The sequence below is a fragment of the Lactuca virosa genome, chromosome 4 (assembly GCF_052849685.1).
Source record: "Lactuca virosa cultivar CGN04683 chromosome 4, Lactuca_virosa_CGN04683_v6, whole genome shotgun sequence".
NCBI lineage: Eukaryota > Viridiplantae > Streptophyta > Magnoliopsida > Asterales > Asteraceae > Lactuca > Lactuca virosa.
In genome coordinates, this window is record NC_136429.1 from 223045184 (window position 1) to 223063456 (window position 18273).

At 43.8% G+C, this 18273-nt stretch overlaps 1 protein-coding gene, 1 non-coding gene and 1 pseudogene across 2 annotated transcripts; 1 reads left to right on the top strand and 2 right to left on the bottom strand.

The window, feature by feature from the left end:
• Positions 1 to 4622: 4622 nt before the first annotated feature.
• Positions 4623 to 4695, bottom strand: TRNAK-UUU (transfer RNA lysine (anticodon UUU)). The gene has a single exon. It is a non-coding gene; the product is annotated as a tRNA-Lys (tRNA).
• Positions 4696 to 7673: 2978 nt separating this feature from the next.
• Positions 7674 to 8840, bottom strand: LOC145168732 (putative mitochondrial protein ymf1). Its single transcript, XM_079087456.1, has one exon. The coding sequence runs from the start codon at positions 8227 to 8229 to the stop codon at positions 7741 to 7743; it is 489 nt and encodes a 162-aa protein (XP_078943582.1). The 5' UTR covers positions 8230 to 8840; the 3' UTR covers positions 7674 to 7740.
• An 8144-nt stretch (positions 8841 to 16984) lies between these two features.
• Positions 16985 to 17203, top strand: LOC145108028 (uncharacterized; annotated as a pseudogene).
• Positions 17204 to 18273: the final 1070 nt, after the last annotated feature.

An 18273-nucleotide genomic window follows, 5' to 3' on the forward strand; every position in this document is an offset into this window, starting at 1 on the left:
TGCTCTAAAACCATAAAGTCTCAAACTTTAAGACTTTGGTCGACTAAAAAGGGCTTAATACATGGTCTTAATCCATTAAGACTTCCTACATAGAACTAGGGACCAAACTAGCTCAAGGGACCTCATTTTTATGCCTTAGGAGCCATCCTAGGGTCTGAAAGGACAACTTAACTCGACCAAAACAAAGCATGCGCAATATTGGGACTCTTGGGACAAGAAGAATACCATAAAGTAACTAAAAAAAGATCTAACCAATCCAAGCATAAAGGTAGAAGCTTTATACCTTCTAAAGCTTCCCAAGATGGTGATAACTCCAGATCTACAAGCTTGATTCCTTCCTTGACTCCTTTGATGCACTAACTTCTTCTTCAATTACCCAAGAGGCACACTTTTAGCTCACACACACAAAAGAGAGGCTAGTGTTTGGGGAAAACGGCTCAAAACTATGGAAGCTGGAAGGATAGAGGGTATTGAGCTCATAAGGACACTTATATACCACCCTAACCCTAAATATTAGGGTTTCATCGTGGAACTCGTACGCCCAGCCGGTTAATGCAAGAACTATAAATAAAGGACCAAGATCTATAAATAAAGGACCAAGATCCCCTATAAAAAACAAAATATCATTCATACATAGCATAGTCCAAGCGAACCCACTTAAAATCTTTACTAAACTATGACCGGTCATCATATTAGCAAATAAACGTATTCCTAAGCTTAATGCGCGAAAACAATAAGAAATTAGCTCAAGGAGTACTAAAAAAAGGTGCTAATGGTAGTGGGACTCCTACGGGTAATAAGAAGCTTAAAAAATGAAGCCCATTTCTTTGAAATCCTACTATAGTAATGCCAATAAAAATGGAAAATGAGAGACCTAAAGTAATGAGAAAATGACTTGTAACTGTGAAGCTATAAGGTATCATACCCTGAAGATTACAAAATAACAAAAAAGTAAAAGTGACCAAGATGCAAGGGAAAAACTTTTGTTTAACATTTCCGGAAAGACCCCCTATTTGTTCGTTTACCAGGTTAAGCACGAAATCATGAATAAGCTCTACCAAGGATTTCCAAGCATTTGGTACTACGTTTCCTCCTCCTTTTTTTGGACTTAAAGAGAAGACTTAAAGAAGGGAAGACTTAAAGAAGGGAATTTTTATCGGGCCCCTATTGGGTTAAAGGGTCGATGATGACATCTGAAGTATCGGGCCCCTTTTTTGTTGCCTAGGTTACACCTTCGGAATACCCCAGAAGGGAATTTTTATCTACTCCCCCCAATCTGCACTTTACGCCACGCCGACTCCCCTTTCGTCATAAGGCGTGGAATTAGACCAAGGGGAATCTCCATAGGAACAAGTCCCTTAGATTTCACACATAGGAGATCGAGATACAGACCCAGGGCTATGGGGAAAGATGTAGATCGATCACCCTAGATAGACAACTACATAGAGGGTCTCTACAAGTCAGTCTATATATTCTTTGATTTCGTTCCCCCCGTAAGATCAATATCACAACCAATGAGGTCCGCAAGTTTCACATCTAAGTAATACTCGATCCGATAGTTTACGATATAGATAGATATATATTTAACAACAACATTCTAAGAAAAGATATTAATAAATATCGGTAGTTGTCCGGTCGTACCCAAACAATAAGATTCCTGAGGAAAATGCACCTAAGATCAAATATTTCGAGCCGGCTTCCGTGGAAAATTCAGACTTTCTTTTTGATGCTGCGATCACATAAAAACATAAACTTTGAGGCTCAATAGCTAAATACATGGCAATTGAATCATAAGCCGAGATCATAAAGAGCATACTGCGAGTAGGAAGTGGACTTAATACAATGGATTCAGAAGCATCAAACCTCTCTTGTTCGGAAGAATCGAAACACATCGAAATGGTACCAGCCGTACTTAATAATAGAAGGATTTGACAGAAATATGTAAAATTGTCCCTCCTAAAAAGATTATTCCAGAATAAATGGGCAATAGTTAGGAGAGGTGCGCCAGCGGCGAGCAGAAGCAAGGTTATTAGATACCTCAGGAAAGCCCGGCCAGAACCACACGTGCAAGTTTCCCTGCATGTGGCTCGTCCGTGATAACTTCTTCGGATTTGCGTGAACTAGCGGACCGATCACTAAGTGGGGATGCTCCCTCCAGAATGAGCGAACCTTTTTGAAAGTGGTTAGGAATGGGCGCCCCTCTCCCAGCCCGGATCCAGCCAGGTTCTATTGATCATGTCCCCTTCCCAACAGTTGGAACTTGTCTTGGGGCGTCTTTGGCTTTACTAGAGAAAGCTCGCCGTAGAAAAAAGTCTTTCTCTTCCCGTCCCGGGTCATAGGTGCGTCCACAGAAGAGGAAATCACAATGCATCTTGCTCAACAGGCGTAGCTTGGAGTGAGAGTGTAGCGGGGGTAAGGTAAGGAGGCTGCCAGAGAGGAAGGCAAACCGGCCTATTAAGCGCAGCTAAGCTAATATGCGCCGGAGAAACCTAGGTGCCGTAGGTAAGCTCTATTCGGCCCGGAGCATTGATTCCCCATAACGAATAGGCTAGCTCTATCTCTCAATTACCTATCCTGTGCTCGAGAAGGTCCCTCAGTTCCTCGGCAGCACCTCGAGGTGCATTTAGTTGTCTTACATGAGACTCGGGATATTACCCACTCCATGGCATGACACCTTTCGCTCATCCATTCCGCCCGCCCAGACGCGACGCCTTTTCTCATTATCATCTACCGCCCTTTCTTTCCTCCCCGCTATTCACGCATGAAGATCGTCGTATGTATGCTCTACTTCGGGTGTCGGTGCTATAGTATAGGTAGGATTACATTATGGCAGGATCAGTCACCCGGGAAAACCAACCCTCCTCCAAGAAGAATTGTGCTATGCCCCCCCGATCCCTAGAGAGCGAAAGAGCTGCATGGTGATCCCTAGGTTGCAGGACGTTCGGTCGTGAACTCCTCACCCCGCTGCCGCCGTTTCTAGGACCGACCGACGCCTCACCTGCACAGGTACCTACCTAGTGTAGGTCGCACATTCAACATAGCATTCAGACTCATGTGCCTTTCAGAACCAGGGGTCTTCGAGCCTGCTGCGTACGATTAGCCAGCCTTACGGCAACAAAAGGATTCTAAGCCCCCATGCTACGGTTCCCTGCGGTCCGAACCCGGTGCCGCATTAGGTTAGGGAATTGGGCGATAATAGCTCCTCCGCATCCCAAAGCGCGCTGCCCTCGTAGGCGCGCAACACTAAGTAATCCAAGCCAACCCACATTACTGACTAACGGTGGATAATCAAATTTCTTAGACGTACTAAATACAACTCCATGAATAAGCAAAATGAAGGTTTCATTAATGATAAAGATCTCTGGGGAAACCGCTAAAAAAGATTGAACATGTGGGAGGATCCGAACGAATTCTGCTTTCATTTCCCATGTATGGAGTACTTAGTGACTGACGTTACGGTCTCCTGCAGGTAGGCTGCACGCGGCTAGGAAGGCATAGTCCCATGCATCCGTTTGTGGATCGCGGGACTATACGGAAGAGCCTTCTGAGGGGGGGGGGGGTATCCCTAAGGAAAACCTTCTCCTTTAATAGGCCGAAGGTCTCGGATTTCAAATTCCTAGCCCGTAGGTCTCTACGCATTTGAAGGAGCTCCCCCAAGGACTCCTTCCCCCTCGGATTATCGAGGGCTCGAGCCCCACGCCCCAGCCAATCGCCACTTGGATGCAGGCCCGCAATCTCCCAGATGATATCCACCTTGACCTCGAATAGGTCCTCGGCGTTGATCCGGGCTAGATATATATCTAGCGACGAAGGCTCTGTTTTGCCCGACAGGAGGCGACCCTCTATAGAGCGGACCGAATCCCCTCCTATCACTTCCTCTGGGCCATAGGGGTAGGGGGTGTAGGGCGGAGTCCGAGCTCCTGGAAGAGCGGGAGGCGTAGCTTGTTCCCCCGGAAGCGGTTGATTTACCGCTGAGGTACTACTACTAGGCCCGGAATTCGCTGAGTCTTCCAGCATATCCTCGGTAAAGGTAAACCAATCCGAATGGGAAGGTACGGCTGAAAGACTCTCTCCGGCGCTAAAGGCAACCGGAACGCCAAAGCTAATGAAAAAAAAAAGGTACTGATAACAAAGATAAAATTCAAATCAAGGGGCAACTTTCGTGTAGTTTGTAATTGGATGTAACTATTCAGATTTTTTCGAGAATAAATCATTCTCTTAATAGATCTCGTCTTGTTCCTCAATCTTCGAAGAATGCGGCGTTGTATTATTGTAAGTTTCCTGTTCCAAACATTTCCTTCAAGTAGACGACAAGTTTTAAATCTTAATGCAGGCATTCCTCCCTTACATGCATTTGCTTGCAACAGATTCTTACTAAGACCCCATAGACACGGTCTCGGTATCTTAACTGTTGCCCCTCTTCTCAAAGCCCTTCGAGAGGAAGATGAATGTCAATGTGCCATTTTCTTCTTTCCCCTACTATTTACTCTTCTCCTTCACTGTACACTTTAGATAGATGTTTCCATCTAATCAAAGACGGCGAAGCGCCTCTAATCTAAAGGCCAAAGAGTGCTCTTTGCGCTACTACGCATCCTTACTCATAGTATAGTGCAAGTTAGGTTTGGGTATAGCAGGACTTGAACCTGCGACCATTAGGTTAAAAGCCCAATGCTCTACCAACTGAGCTATACACCCCAAAAAAGATGTAGTAGTAAATAAGGATTGGTGCGGAAAAGAAAAGAGGGTGGCCCCTCTTCATCATATTAAAGGGGCGCGGATTTGTATGAGGCTCGTACTGCAGAGCAAGCGAAGAAAACGTAAGGGCGCAAGCTAGCACTCCTGCAAGAAAACGGCCTAGCTAACGCGCCCCTTATTGAAAAGTCAAGGATATTGAATGATCGATATGAGAAAGAAGCGCTCAAGCATTCGAAGAAAGCCGGCCTTACTCAACAAGCACCTTTCTTATCTTAGTAAGGTTGCTTGTTTCCACTCATTGAAGATTCTATCTACAAAAAAAGGTCAACCGGGGGGGGGGGTGGGGGGGTACTAAAATGGCTCTCACTGACACCATCTACGAGAAGGTGAGGTCGTCTTTATTTCCAGCCGCCATACGGTTCGCCTTAAAGCCTTAAAGACGGAGAAGGGGAGGAGCAGTTATCTATGTAATTACGGTCTTTGTTGGCCGGGGCGAGCACTCTCTTTTCTTTGTAAAATTCTGTCTTACCAAACAAGACTGATTTCTTACCAACCCGCGAAGGGTTGTGAGGCTGGACCAGGTACGAAGAATGAATCTATATCTGTGCACGGAAGGGCCGGCGGCCGCTCAACTGTTCGAGCGCAATGCAGTGGTATTGGTTCCGGTTTGACAAAGGTAGAATGCCTGGTCGAAGGTCCAGTACAGTAGGTAGCAGGCGTGTTCGTTTTGGCTCCCGAACGAGAACGAGAAAGAGGCGATGCACCATCCTTGCTGCTATGTACGTTGACCTTGACTTGACAGATTCATCCAATTGAACCCAAACTCAAAGGAGGACCACAAGTTCGGGGATCGACGAAAGAGAAAGTCTCGGCATTAAGAAAATGGGGTTAGCTGTGAAAGAGGCATTCATTTTTTCATGAATATTCATAGCTGAGTCTACTAAAAGAGGGACCAGCTCATCGTAGTGATTAGAGGACACCTCTGATCGTTCACCTCTAATGTGACACGTTCCCTCCCAGTTTGATCAACGGGATCAGTCGGCTAGAGAGCGGGGCTATTCTTCTTCCGAGGAGACAAAGTAGTCTCTTGTACTGACCGAACCCTCAGTTCGGAGGTCTTCGTCAACATGTTACGAAGCTCCAGTCTGGCGGTCAACTTGATGCGGGAGAGGCATGAGTGCAGTTCGATCTTGTGGTGTATTCCTTTGTAGTGAGTAGGGCCTTTTTCTCGTTGATCAGTTCGCCTCCGCTCTATTGAAAGGTCTCCATTCCTACGGCGGTTTTGTCAATGAACCCGTGGATAAGTAGGCCTTTCTTGCAGACCGATCTTCTGCCGAGTTCCTTCCTTCATAGTCAAATCTGATGATACGCTTTGGCGATGTTACCTACCAAAGAAAAGGTCTGCTAGGTGATCGAAATCGCTCAGGTCAGCGAGGACTCACTTACCTACTCGTTATCTAATACTTTCTTCTATCTACTGAATTAAAAAGGCGACCCGCCGCGCCGGGCTATAAGATAAGAGACAGCTGTTGTACTACTTGATTGGTAAGAAAGAGCTTCCGTAAGAACTGGAAGACTCTTGTATGTACGGTAACCCTATCTTCCGCTACTGCTGGACTGTTGCACATAAAGGCCGACAGAAGCAACCTTTCTTAGCGCACTTTTCAAGAGCTTAGCTTCTGCTATAAAAAGGCAGCAAGGCCATAAAATAAGTGAAGTTGCAAGCCTAAGCCAAGAAGGTACGAACGAAGTGACTGGCCCTTTTAGAGAGAGGGGGCGGCTTTCTTGTGGTAGTCATTGCGAACATCTCTCCTCTTCTCTTAGCGTGCACAGTTTGCTTACGCCTTAGGCACATCTATCTTTCTTAGTTTCACGCTGGCCTAATGAATTGAATATGAATAAAAGTCAGTCTTTTAGTAAGCGTATATAAGCAGCTGTTTAGTGTATAAGCAATTCTTTAGTGGTCGCACCGGTACGATGGAGGTTGGTTGAAGATGATGTTACGCGGCGTTCAGAACCAGTCTTGAAGTGAATGAATTAGAAAGAACGAAGAAGTAAGGAAATGAGACGACTCTTTCTTGAACTATATTATAAACAAACCTTCCCCTCCACACCAATCACGAGTTTTTCTCCATTCCTCTCATATATCGTCGTAACGCCCTTAATGCAAGGTTTTGAAAAAGACTTTTCATGTCATTCCCATTTAGGTCTGATTCGGATCCCTCCGTTGTTTCCTTTTCCTTCCGCACCTTTTCCTCGAAATGAGAAAGAAGATGGTACACTTGAATTGTATTATTTAAGTGCTTATTGCTTGCCAAAAATCCTACTTCTACAATTGGTAGGTCACCGGGTTATTCAAATAAGTCGTGTTTTCCGTGGTTTTCCCATGTTACAACTTCCGTACGAATTCGGTCGATCCGGAATGGATCGGTTAAACATTCCATTAGGGAGCCTGGTCTTGACTTTTCTGTGTGGTATTCATTCTCGTTCGGCTCTTGGAATCACATCCAGCAGTGGTGGGAACAGCTCGCAAAATCCAACCACTTCCCCTACTTCATTGCCCCAACCCTTTCTCGCACCTCTATTGAAACATAATGGTTTCATGTTCTTTCATCGATTGGTTATTCCTTTCCATTCATATCTCTTTCTCCAATTTCGGTCTCGATTAGTTCACAAGATTGAATGGCCAATTCTCCTCCGGACCCTCGATTCGATTGTTTTCCAAGAATGTTGAGCCGGGTATGTAAGCCATGTATCTGGGAGGAACTTAAAAGAAGGGCTTTCGGTTTTTTTCACTCCGTTTTGTGGTCTTGCAGCTATTTAAATAAATAAGAATATAAAATTATATATATATATATATATATATATATATATATATATATATATATATATATATATATATATATATAATAAGACTTTTTTAGAAGAAAGATTCTATATATGTCCAATCCCCAGTGGTGGTAGGACCAACCAAGATGTATGTCGTCCAACCCAACCTCAGACTCTTTCTTCCCGACCTATTTGACTCTCTGGCCGCAGTTATAGTTATTTAGGTGGTATCCCGAGATTGAAGAGATCGAATTCCTCCGGGGAACACATGAAACAAAGATATGAACTGGGTAAATAGAAATGGAAAAGAGATGTTTCCAATTCATCAAAATGAGAAGCTTTTTCTACATCCTTATGATCTACTAAAGTAGATCGGTATTGCCCATATAATAAAAGCATATATTGGTCCATGGAATCCCAAGAAGGTAAGAACTCCAACCTGTCTGATGCTTCTTCGGCTAAATACGATATACAAGTGGGACCTGCACTATGCGCAAGCTGTGCGAAAAACCGCTTCTTTTTTCCGGTTCTGAAACAACTTGGGCGAAATAGGGTTCTACCGGGAAACCATGGATTTTTTAGTTTTCGCCATTGGTTACTGGTTAAGCCACTGGAATGGAATGAGATAAGAATCTCTGGAGATCTTTCCTCTCCACTTACTCGTAACAGGCTTTCCCTCTGTAGAAGACTTCTTCCGAATGGCATAATTGGGAGATTGATTCCTCGATCTCTAAAGAAAACTGACTCCTCCTACTCCTTATTCTCCTTTAGGATAGGATCGTCGTTGGTCCTTCTTTCACTAATGATCTAATGATCTCACCATTTTCTAGTAGTTCTCGCGAACGCACGAGGGACTATCCTTTCTATCGCTTGCCCTTTCTTTTCACTCTCAAGACAAGGCTCTCTCTCTTTTATAAAGCGAAGCAAAGCGCATGGCGTTGAAAGCTCAATAAACACAGACGAACACGATGCAGGGCATAGCATAAATGAAACCGCTGATCATTTCATAAAACATATATGCTTGACCTTTCTCGATGCTTTTTTTGGATGACTCACCAACCGACCCAGCAGTGATCGATGACAGAATGGTACGAACAAATCAAAGTCATTGGATTTGGTAGTTCTCCATGGACTTCTCTCTTTAGCCCTTTGTATATGTTCATAAATGGGTGTGCACCTCCAGATGGGCGGGGGCCGGCCTCCCACTCTCTTATCTTATGCAGCATTTATTAGCGGTTGGGTGGATCGTGCAATAAGCCTCTCTCGACCCTCCGTTTCTCATACGTCTTTATGAAAGCCTCTCGCCTTTCGAGATCCGGTCCATAATCAACTCAGTCAGATCTTCTTGTTTTCCCGTTTCGATTAGGCTTCCTTTAACGGATTTGATCGGCATTTCGTGCCTGCAGTCCTGCTGAATTTGACCTTTTATCAGGGTAGCGTAGTAAGGTTAGAGGCACAACTAGAAGAGTTGGCCCTATTTCTCTTTTTTGATCAATTCGATTGCAGTCTCCGAAGTCCTTCTTGATCGATGGTCCCCATTAGCATTAGTGCTAATTAGCAGCCGCTTTTTTTGGAAGGCGAGATACTTATGTGTGACCGCGGATTCCACGGTAGCAGTAGTTCTAGCTCTACATTAGGAGCAGGGGGGCTCTATCTAAAGGAGGTACGGACCCCTCCCATAGTACGGTACGATGCAGCTGAAAAACTTAATAGGCTACCGCGGCTCACTTCGCTTTTGTTGCGGAGCTCACTGCTTTTGGAGTAGTGCTTGCAGCTTGCTGCTTTCTGTTCAAGCGGAGCTCGCTGTCTACTCAACGAGTCGCCACAGCTTCGCCTACGCCACTTGTATATAGACAACAATAGTGCCCAAGATTTCCCCTTCGCGTAGTTCATTGAACCTTCCAACTTCACTCCGTGGCCTGTGCTAAAGAAGCGTGTCTTAACTAATTCCTTTGAACTCATTTCACCTATTCTACCTCTCGATATCTCCTCACCTTGCACCTTTTCTTTATTTTCCTTATCCCATGATCCTTTCCCATGTCGTGGAAGTGAGCTCCTTCATCGCTCCTTCATTCTTCATAACGACTATAACCAAGCTGCCAACCAATAAAGCAAGCACCTTCATGGACTGAGACCGTAGAAGCTCCGTTAGCACCTTAAGGCTGTCTTTATCCTGAGAACCCTCGGGAATATTCAGAGACTCGGCTAATGCTTCTAGGCCCACATTTGGAGTCAGACCAAGCACCTCTCTTACCCACTCACTATCTAATAAACCGGATTGGCTTATTATCTAAATGAGATCGGAAAGAGAGGAGGTAGCCCAAATCTTCCAATAGGCGCATACGAAAAGTTCTGCAAAATAAACAACCCGACCTGAGGAACTACCAACAACGAAAGAACTAGCAACAGCGGGAGAAACCGTTTCTAACCTCAGCTTCACCCCCTTCCTCGGGATTCTTTCTTTGATGATATGCCTTAAGCCCCTTTCAGAAGACCGAAGTCATTGGTGCTTTGCATAAGGGGTAAGAGCGCCATAAAGACTATTGGTACCTATCATAGACTTGACTCATTTTATGGGCTTGAATTCCTTTCCCCGAGTTAGACGGGTTTTCTGAAGGTCTTCCTCAAGGGCCACTTGGTTCTCAAAAAGACTGTTACCCCCGGCCAGAGTAGAAGTAGGCAAACGGATGTTTCTGGGGGGAACTACGGGAGATGGAGACAGGTGGTTAGGCGAGATTCTAACTTCTGGCTCATCGCAATTCCATTTCTTAAAGTGCAAGTCCAATTTTCTCTTTTTATGAAAGTGAAAGTCAGGTTAGCCCCTTCTTTCAATTCCAAAGATGCTCTCAAATTGTTGTTCAAGATTATTTTACCCTAAGGCTTCTCGCGGTCAGGCAAGCGTGGCAGAACGTAGCATGTATCCAGCCATCCGAACTACTTACTGAAGGGCAAGCACCAACGAATTACTCACTTCATTCACAGTGCGGGGGAGAGACAGAGAGGGGTCAGTAATAACTCACAGCCGGGGTAAAAAGGTCCTACTTCCTTACTCACTCAAGTCATTGCTTTGACTGAACCATAGGCCGAAAAGAAAAGATTTTTTAGATACTTGTTACAGGCCTGACCAAGAGCGCAAAAGAGCTTTATTTAGAATTAGAGTAAGGGCACGCCATTTGCAATGCCTTTTCTTGCTTTCGACAGGACCCCCTTCCGACAGGAGAAAAAATATTACGCCAATGCCAATTGCCAATGATATAGAGTTTCTAGCGATTACGACTATAAAGGGCAGGAGATGAATTAAAGAATCGTACTACAACTGCTGAAGAGAGATCAGAGCTAGTACTAGAGGAAGTGATAGCGGACAAAAGAGCTCAGAGAGCAGTGCAGCTAAGCGGGAAGATCTGTGATCTATTTGAAAGAGCATATCGCAAAGACCGGTATATTGCACATACTGATTGAATGATTGTATAGATTGAGTCTCAATTAGAGAGTTATGATATATCTATAGTACCCCCGCCGATGAGACTTTCCAGCTCGAGGCTAGAAGCTACCAACACTTTAATACAAACAAAAACAGAAATCGGAATTCGTGGGGCCCGAGGCCTTATAGAAAAAGATCGATGAACGATTAAGCGAGACTTTGCCTTAGAGACCAATGAAATGAGACCAAGAAGCTTTATTACACAAAAGTTCTTTGAAGACCTTTTGCTTCTGCTTCCCTGCTTACTATTGCTATCACCTCAACTGCTTTGACCTGCTCACTTAGAGTGAAGATCAATAATGGGCGGAAAGGAGTTCACACAAGACCACAGAGCGAGAGAGAGAGCCTTCGCTTACCTGTTTAATCATGCCCTCCTATCACACCTATCTCCCTTTTCCTTCAGTCACATCCAGTCTCAGTTCTGCTTCCAACTACCGAGCTTGGACGTATAGCAAGATTGAATAAGAGATATGGCATACGGGAATAATATATGAAATCACAAAGGCTGGAAAGAGACTGGAGAGGAGTGTGGAAAATACCTAATAAACAACCTTAGCAATTACTAGTAATGCCCCTATCGACCCCAGTCTTGTTTTTTGCTAGCTTTAGTCTAGAACTAGACTATCTCATTAAACGTCGAATATCCCTATGATGCTAGCCAATGAAAAAGGAAGGAGTCTACTTCTTTGCTGGCTTGACTCCAGAACTAGTAGAGGAAGGAAGCGATGATCGGTCTATCCCATTAAGCGTAATCCCGCTAGCCAATGAAAGGACTACTCTTCTTGGACTGTGAGCGACGACACCAGATCAGAGCTAAGTGAGAGACGATAAATGCGATTAAACTGCTTTATAACTGCTCGATTTATAAGTCTTGCCTAAGTCCTAGACTTGAATGAAGCAGCTTGGCTGAAAGTCGTATTTGCTTTTGCTTTTCTTGTTCTCTTTTCTTAGTTAGGCCCAAGAAAGTACAAGATATAGCTTGACTAATATACTAAGATGATAGCTAGAGACTAGAGATGAGAGTGCATGATCTAGATTTGTAACAAATATTCGACTTTGCTTATGCAAATTGTTATGTACCAAAACCAAAGAATATCGTCGATGGGATACAAAAAAAGAGGATCCTACTTCGCTCATGCACCGTCTTTTCACCCTCCTACCGCTGGTAAAGCTAGCAGTCTAATAAAATTTCTGCATGTTAAGACAACACACTAGTACATTTTCATTGACCACTAAGACCAACCCCCAAGCCCGGTCTTTGAACTAATAAAGATGGCATAGTAGAAAACTTCAGACTGACTATCATCGCGCTTGAAGTCCACCCAAGAGACTTCCCCGACTTCTCGTGATGAGCGCAGCGCAGCAAACGGTGTTTGCGCCAGAGGAGGGTGGTGAGAACTGTTGAGCCATTGGCTTGCTGAGCTTTTCTAATTTGGGTTTCTCACCCACATCACCGAGAGGAGGGCTTTTTTCGTTATATAAAAGAAAGGTCAATGAAAGGATTCAGTAATGACGCCATGCATCATCATTGAGTGCTGTGCTGAAGAGAAAAAAACCGAAAAAAGCTCTCCACATTGGGAGAGAAAAGAGAAGACTGCGGTCAATGATCAATTGTGCACATCCTTTTTGGATGGTCGGCTTAGAGTGAAAGCATACGAACATAGACTTTGTGACTAACTTCGCCGTATAATCATATCTTCACTGAAAGTCATTAGGGCTGCTTTTGCCCATGCCATGAATGAGAGTGAGTCCAGTCCATCTTCCTTCCCTGGATATGCTGTGTCCTCTACATTCGCTTCGTCCTCCGCCTCTACTGCGCAAAGATTTTGATCCCCCATTTAGTGATTCGTGAAAGCACCTACCTTATGTTTAGAAGTATTGGTTTCAGTGAAAAGCCAAATAGAGAGTTTTGCGTGTGCCTGCTTTAGTAAGAGTAAGGAAAAAGCTTGAAAAGCGTACTTGCTTTAACAACGGAAAGAGGTTCCTTCAGCGGTTCAGCTTTAGGTCTCGGTTCAAGTGCTTTTCATGATTGTGGTGTTTGATTGGGCACGGGCGTTCCTGTCCTTACTTAGAGGTCAAGTTGCCACCTGTCTATCGAAGGGGGATTTTTCAGCCTATCTCGGTATATGTTACCGAAAGAAGGAAGAAGAATCTAATGATTTCCCTAATTCTGTGAGAAAGAAAAACCAGTTTGTTAGAGCTGGGGCAGAGAAGCAATCAACAGAATGGGTCCCTGTTGTTCACAAGTGAAGGCACTGAACGGATCAAGATCTCGTAAATTCATTGTCTTTCTTGATTCAAATTAGAAAGAACTTCTTTCGCTATTGAAGCCATGCTTGAGATGTCGACTTATTAGCATCCCTCTTCTGCGTTAGGAATTGTCCGAAAAGGTTCGATTGAATCCCATGCTTTCATGGTCCCTATCTCTGCCCCGGCACTGTCCGACACGTAGGTCTATTCCGCGCTTTCTTAGGTGCGCATCTCCATCTACTAAAAGTAGGGGTGGTTGCCATAGATAGATTGGGTCATTCGTAACCAGAGCAATAACCGATGCTACAACATAAACTAAAGATATATGTGGCAGCCCCTAAAGGTGTAACTGACAGGCTCTGTTTTATCTGCCCATCCGAGTCATCCCGTACTCCAAAAAAGAAGAGGTGAGGTCCCGAGAGTGGGACGGATCTACCTGGCCAAGGTGCCAATGTCAAGTGGTTATCCGAAGTGTTGGAATATGCTCTACCTACGGTACCTAACTAGTCTTTCTTTTCGGTAAGTAAGAATACATTGACCGATGGAGGAGAACCCCCGAAGTAAACATAAATGAAGGGGCATACCCCACCCCAGGAAACCAAACAAAGAACTCAAGACACTCCCCGAGCTCTAAAATAAAGAAACTAACCTATGGAAAAAATTATTGAAATTAGATTACGATTACAAAGGCTAAAAATAATCCAAGTTTCTACGTAATCAAAAAGAGCCTAAGGATTAACCGAAACTAAGCACATACTAAGCCCACTAAGACACATTGGCCTAGATATACATGAGGCCAACTGAAAAACAGGTATACACATCAAATAAACTAGGATGAAACATAGGATTCGGTGGATGATTCGGCATCCTTTATTAATTGCGTATATAACGGTAGCCCTTCCTAAATAGTTTTTGAGTAGACCAGGAAAGAAAGAAGAAATGATAGAGCGAAATGGGTTGGTTGCCCAAAGGGCTATCTGATCTGATCATGGGGGGATAGCACAAGGGCTTAAGGCATTGCTTTGCTAAATCGACATACAAGAAGATTGCATCATGCATGGGTTCGAATCCCATTTCTTCCAGTCTTTTCCTACTGAACACTTTCCTGCTCAAGATAGGGTACTAGAAAGGGATCATACGAAGGCTATGTTCTTTTTTTTATCTAGCCTGAATGAATCCTAAACTAAAGGTTTTCATTATATCTAAAGTGTGCAGTGAGGGATCTTTATATTATAGGTAGCCAGTCTTTACTTCACTCGACCCAAGCAATGCCCAAAGAGTCACATGCCTTTCTTGGTCGGACCAAGCCAACTGGCGATTTTCGACAAGTCTTTCCTAATTTTTAGAGCAAGAAGCGGAACTACAGGGATGAAATGAAAAGTGTTTCTTACGATTACGCTCAACAGCCCACTTGAGCAATTGTCCATTCTCCCATTGATTCCTATGAAGATAGGAAACTTGTATTTCTCATTCACAAATTCATCTTTATTTATGCTGCTAACTCTCAGTTTGGTCCTACTTCTGATTCATTTTCTTACAAAAAAAGGAGGAGGAAACTTAGTACCAAATTCTTGGCAATCCTTGGTAGAGCTTATTTATGATTTCGTGCTTAACCTGGTAAACGAACAAATAGGGGGTCTTTCCGGAAATGTTAAACAAAAGTTTTTCCCTTGCATCTTGGTCACTTTTACTTTTTTGTTATTTTGTAATCTTCAGGGTATGATACCTTATAGCTTCACAGTTACAAGTCATTTTCTCATTACTTTAGGTCTCTCATTTTCCTTTTTTATTGGCATTACTATAGTAGGATTTCAAAGAAATGGGCTTCATTTTTTAAGCTTCTTATTACCCGCAGGAGTCCCACTGCCGTTAGCACCTTTTTTAGTACTCCTTGAGCTAATTTCTTATTGTTTTCACGCGTTAAGCTTAGGAATATGTTTATTTGCTAATATGATGGCCGATCATAGTTTAGTAAATATTTTAAGTGGGTTCGCTTGGACTATGCTATGTATGAATGATATTTTGTTTTTTATAGGGGATCTTGGTCCTTTATAACCGGTCTGGAATTAGGTGTAGCTATATTACAAGCTTATGTTTTTACGATCTTAATCTGTATTTACTTGAATGATGCTATAAATCTCCATTAAAGTGGTTATTTATTTATAATTGAACAAAAGCGAGGAGGCGAAGCCGCTTTACCGAATTGTAGAGGTGAAGGTACGAGAACTTCCCCCAAATCGACAAAAAGATTCCGAGCACGTCTGGTCAAAGTATATCTTGTCTTTACCACGTGCCATTTTCTGGCTAACAAGAATGAAAGTTTTGCACATATCCGCGGGTTCTTCAATTTTATTTATTCCTCATAGACGAAAGAAGTAAAGTGGTATACTATATTTCTCCGCTTATTTGAACTCCTTCTAATGACCTATGCATTCTGTTATCATTTCCAGTTGTTCGATCCATTGTGATTTGGTTCCTTGGTGTGGAGAGATCTTTGCCATAAAAAGAGAGAGCTCGTAGGCCTTATTCTGCAGATCAAAGAGCGACTTAATTCCCCATTCATACGAAATAGTATTTTAGTATAGAACAGAGGCATTGTGGGCCGACTACTATGACTACATGCGCATCTAGTGCAGTGGATTAGAAGGAAGCTACCTTGAACATCTTCCCAAGTTCTAAATAATCTACTGATCAAAGGATATAAGGGCGGGCTGCTCTACATTCAGCCACATCACAGTGACCCCCGAAGCGATCTTATTCTAGTTGCGGGACGAAATCCGACAGCCAATTGCTGGCTCTGAATAACCAGCCCAACAAGAAGCTCAATTCTTCTATAACATAACGGGGCGGGGTTGTGCGCGAGCCGAGTGACGTAGGTGCACAAGAGTACTTCGCGCCACAACCATCTCTTTTTTATAGGTTCTACGGACCGATGCCTGCTGCTTCATCTGGGAGAAAATAATCATAGATATGCCAGTCATTAGAAGGAAGAACCACCATAAAAAGATTCCTCTTGTATCATCTATAGCAAAATTATGAACGGGAGCTAGCAATCCGGACCGTATTGAAGAGGTTCCTGAGACACAACATGGAAGAGTCACAATATTCAGAAACGAGGTCCAAGAATGAAGAAGGGGTAGAATTACTGAATGAATACGAGCTGAAGCTAATACCCGAGGCATAAAAGAAGCATTTTCCACGGGATCACGAAACCACCAGCCACCCTGACCTAATTCATGATGAGCCCACCAACTTCCTGGCAAAATGCCTACAGTTAAAAACCACCGACATGTCAAGATCAAAATTCGAATTGGTTCCTGGTCCTGGTCAGAGACCACTGTGTTCGCGCCGACGATCCAACAAAGAAGCGAAGTAGTGGTCTCTTTCTTTCCATTACGAACGACACGCTTCGCCTGCTCCCTCCCCGTGTCCACTAGCGCTCCTGTCCAGAGCGAAGAGAAGGCGAAACGCCGCCGAAGCAACATAAGCAGGCTTCTATTGCTACGTAAAAATAGAGCAGGATAGCCTTTTGCGCCCATATGTTTTAATTTTAGGGTAAAGAGCTTGCTTGTTCTATGGGATCCGACGCATGCAGCAGAGCGAAAGAGCCTTCCATTCTTTTCGGCGTCATCCTTCCGCATTGGCGGCGAGTGGAGTGCCACAATCCCATTCATCATTTTTGATCTACATAAGCCAAAGCCCATAGCACTGGCGACGTCTCCGGCATAAATGCAATGAGGATGTATAGCTGATATAGGATCTTGTGGAACAGGATTTGATTCTGCAAGCGGTTCGGTACGAACGAAGAAATTTCGAGCAAAAAGGTCGGAACTCGCCGATAGGAAAGGAGAGAAAAACAAAGCAATGCCAAGAGCTTCGTCAATCCGCTGTTCATCGATAGACGAAGCTCTCTCTTTATCATCTCGCGCCAGATGCAACAAAGGATGAGTCCTTTTTCCTTCTCGCGAACCACGGAAGCGCCTAGAACCCAGAGGAGCAAAGCTTCTTTGGGAAAACAGCGCATAAAAAAGGGCTGGCCCGTCAAAAGTCCGGCGCCTTCGCGAACGAAGTTCAGAATCAACAAGGGTTCGTAGAACGAAGGGAGTGTACAACTGGGTCGTAGCCCCAGTTTTTTGTTCGTAACTAGGGAGAGATAGAATGGAGTTCTTCACGAAGTTTGAGACAAAGGAATAAAAAAGACTTTCTCTATGGCCTCCTCGTTTTGAGACATTATGGCTTTGGGGTCGACCCCGGTAACAAAGAAGGAATCCATAAAAACTTAGGATCCGACACCATGATAAAATACTACCCTCATGATTAGACCATGTCCCTGAGATTTGATAAAAGAAAGGTGCATTTGCGGTTAATTCGTTGTCATTGGATAAGTTATTAGGAATATGACGGAACGGAAGACCAAGGAAAGAAAGAAGAATGCACCAAAATGCAGGTTCTACACCAAACACTGGTGGTTCTTTCTTGTTGTAAGTGAATGCAACGAAAAGACCCGGAAATAACGAATAATGAAACAATTCATATATTGACGTGCTCATTTCAAAATTTATGCTTTGTTATTCCCATCATCCTGTGGTTTCAGGATGATCCACAAGAAAGGTAGCAGGATTCGAACCTACACTCTAACCATGCCTCACCGCCTTCAACCCATTAGTCTCCGTTACAAGGTAGGGCGGGGGTGAGGAAAGGCAAAAATGAGTTCATGCCACAACAATCCCTATGGAAGGGAAATTTATCAATATTTTTGGCTCGCAATAAAGCTAGGGTATTGTTTGGGCAAGCTATTGATTCCATTACCAAATCAAACAAGATTATTCCCTTAGTCCTATCTATCCACCTCTCCAGACATAATATCTTGAGTACCTATGATGGTGACCACATCTGCTGGCATGTGATGTTTGGACATAGAATCGAGTCGTTGTGAATGGGCAGAGCCAGGTGCTCTTATTTTATGACGGTAGGGACGATTGCTTCCATTACTGACCAGAAAGACACCAAATTCTCCT

Bases quoted from the DNA above. Each gene is read 5' to 3' on its own strand.
- LOC145168732 (XM_079087456.1), bottom strand. From the start codon at position 8,229: ATGCCATTCGGAAGAAGTCTTCTACAGAGGGAAAGCCTGTTACGAGTA.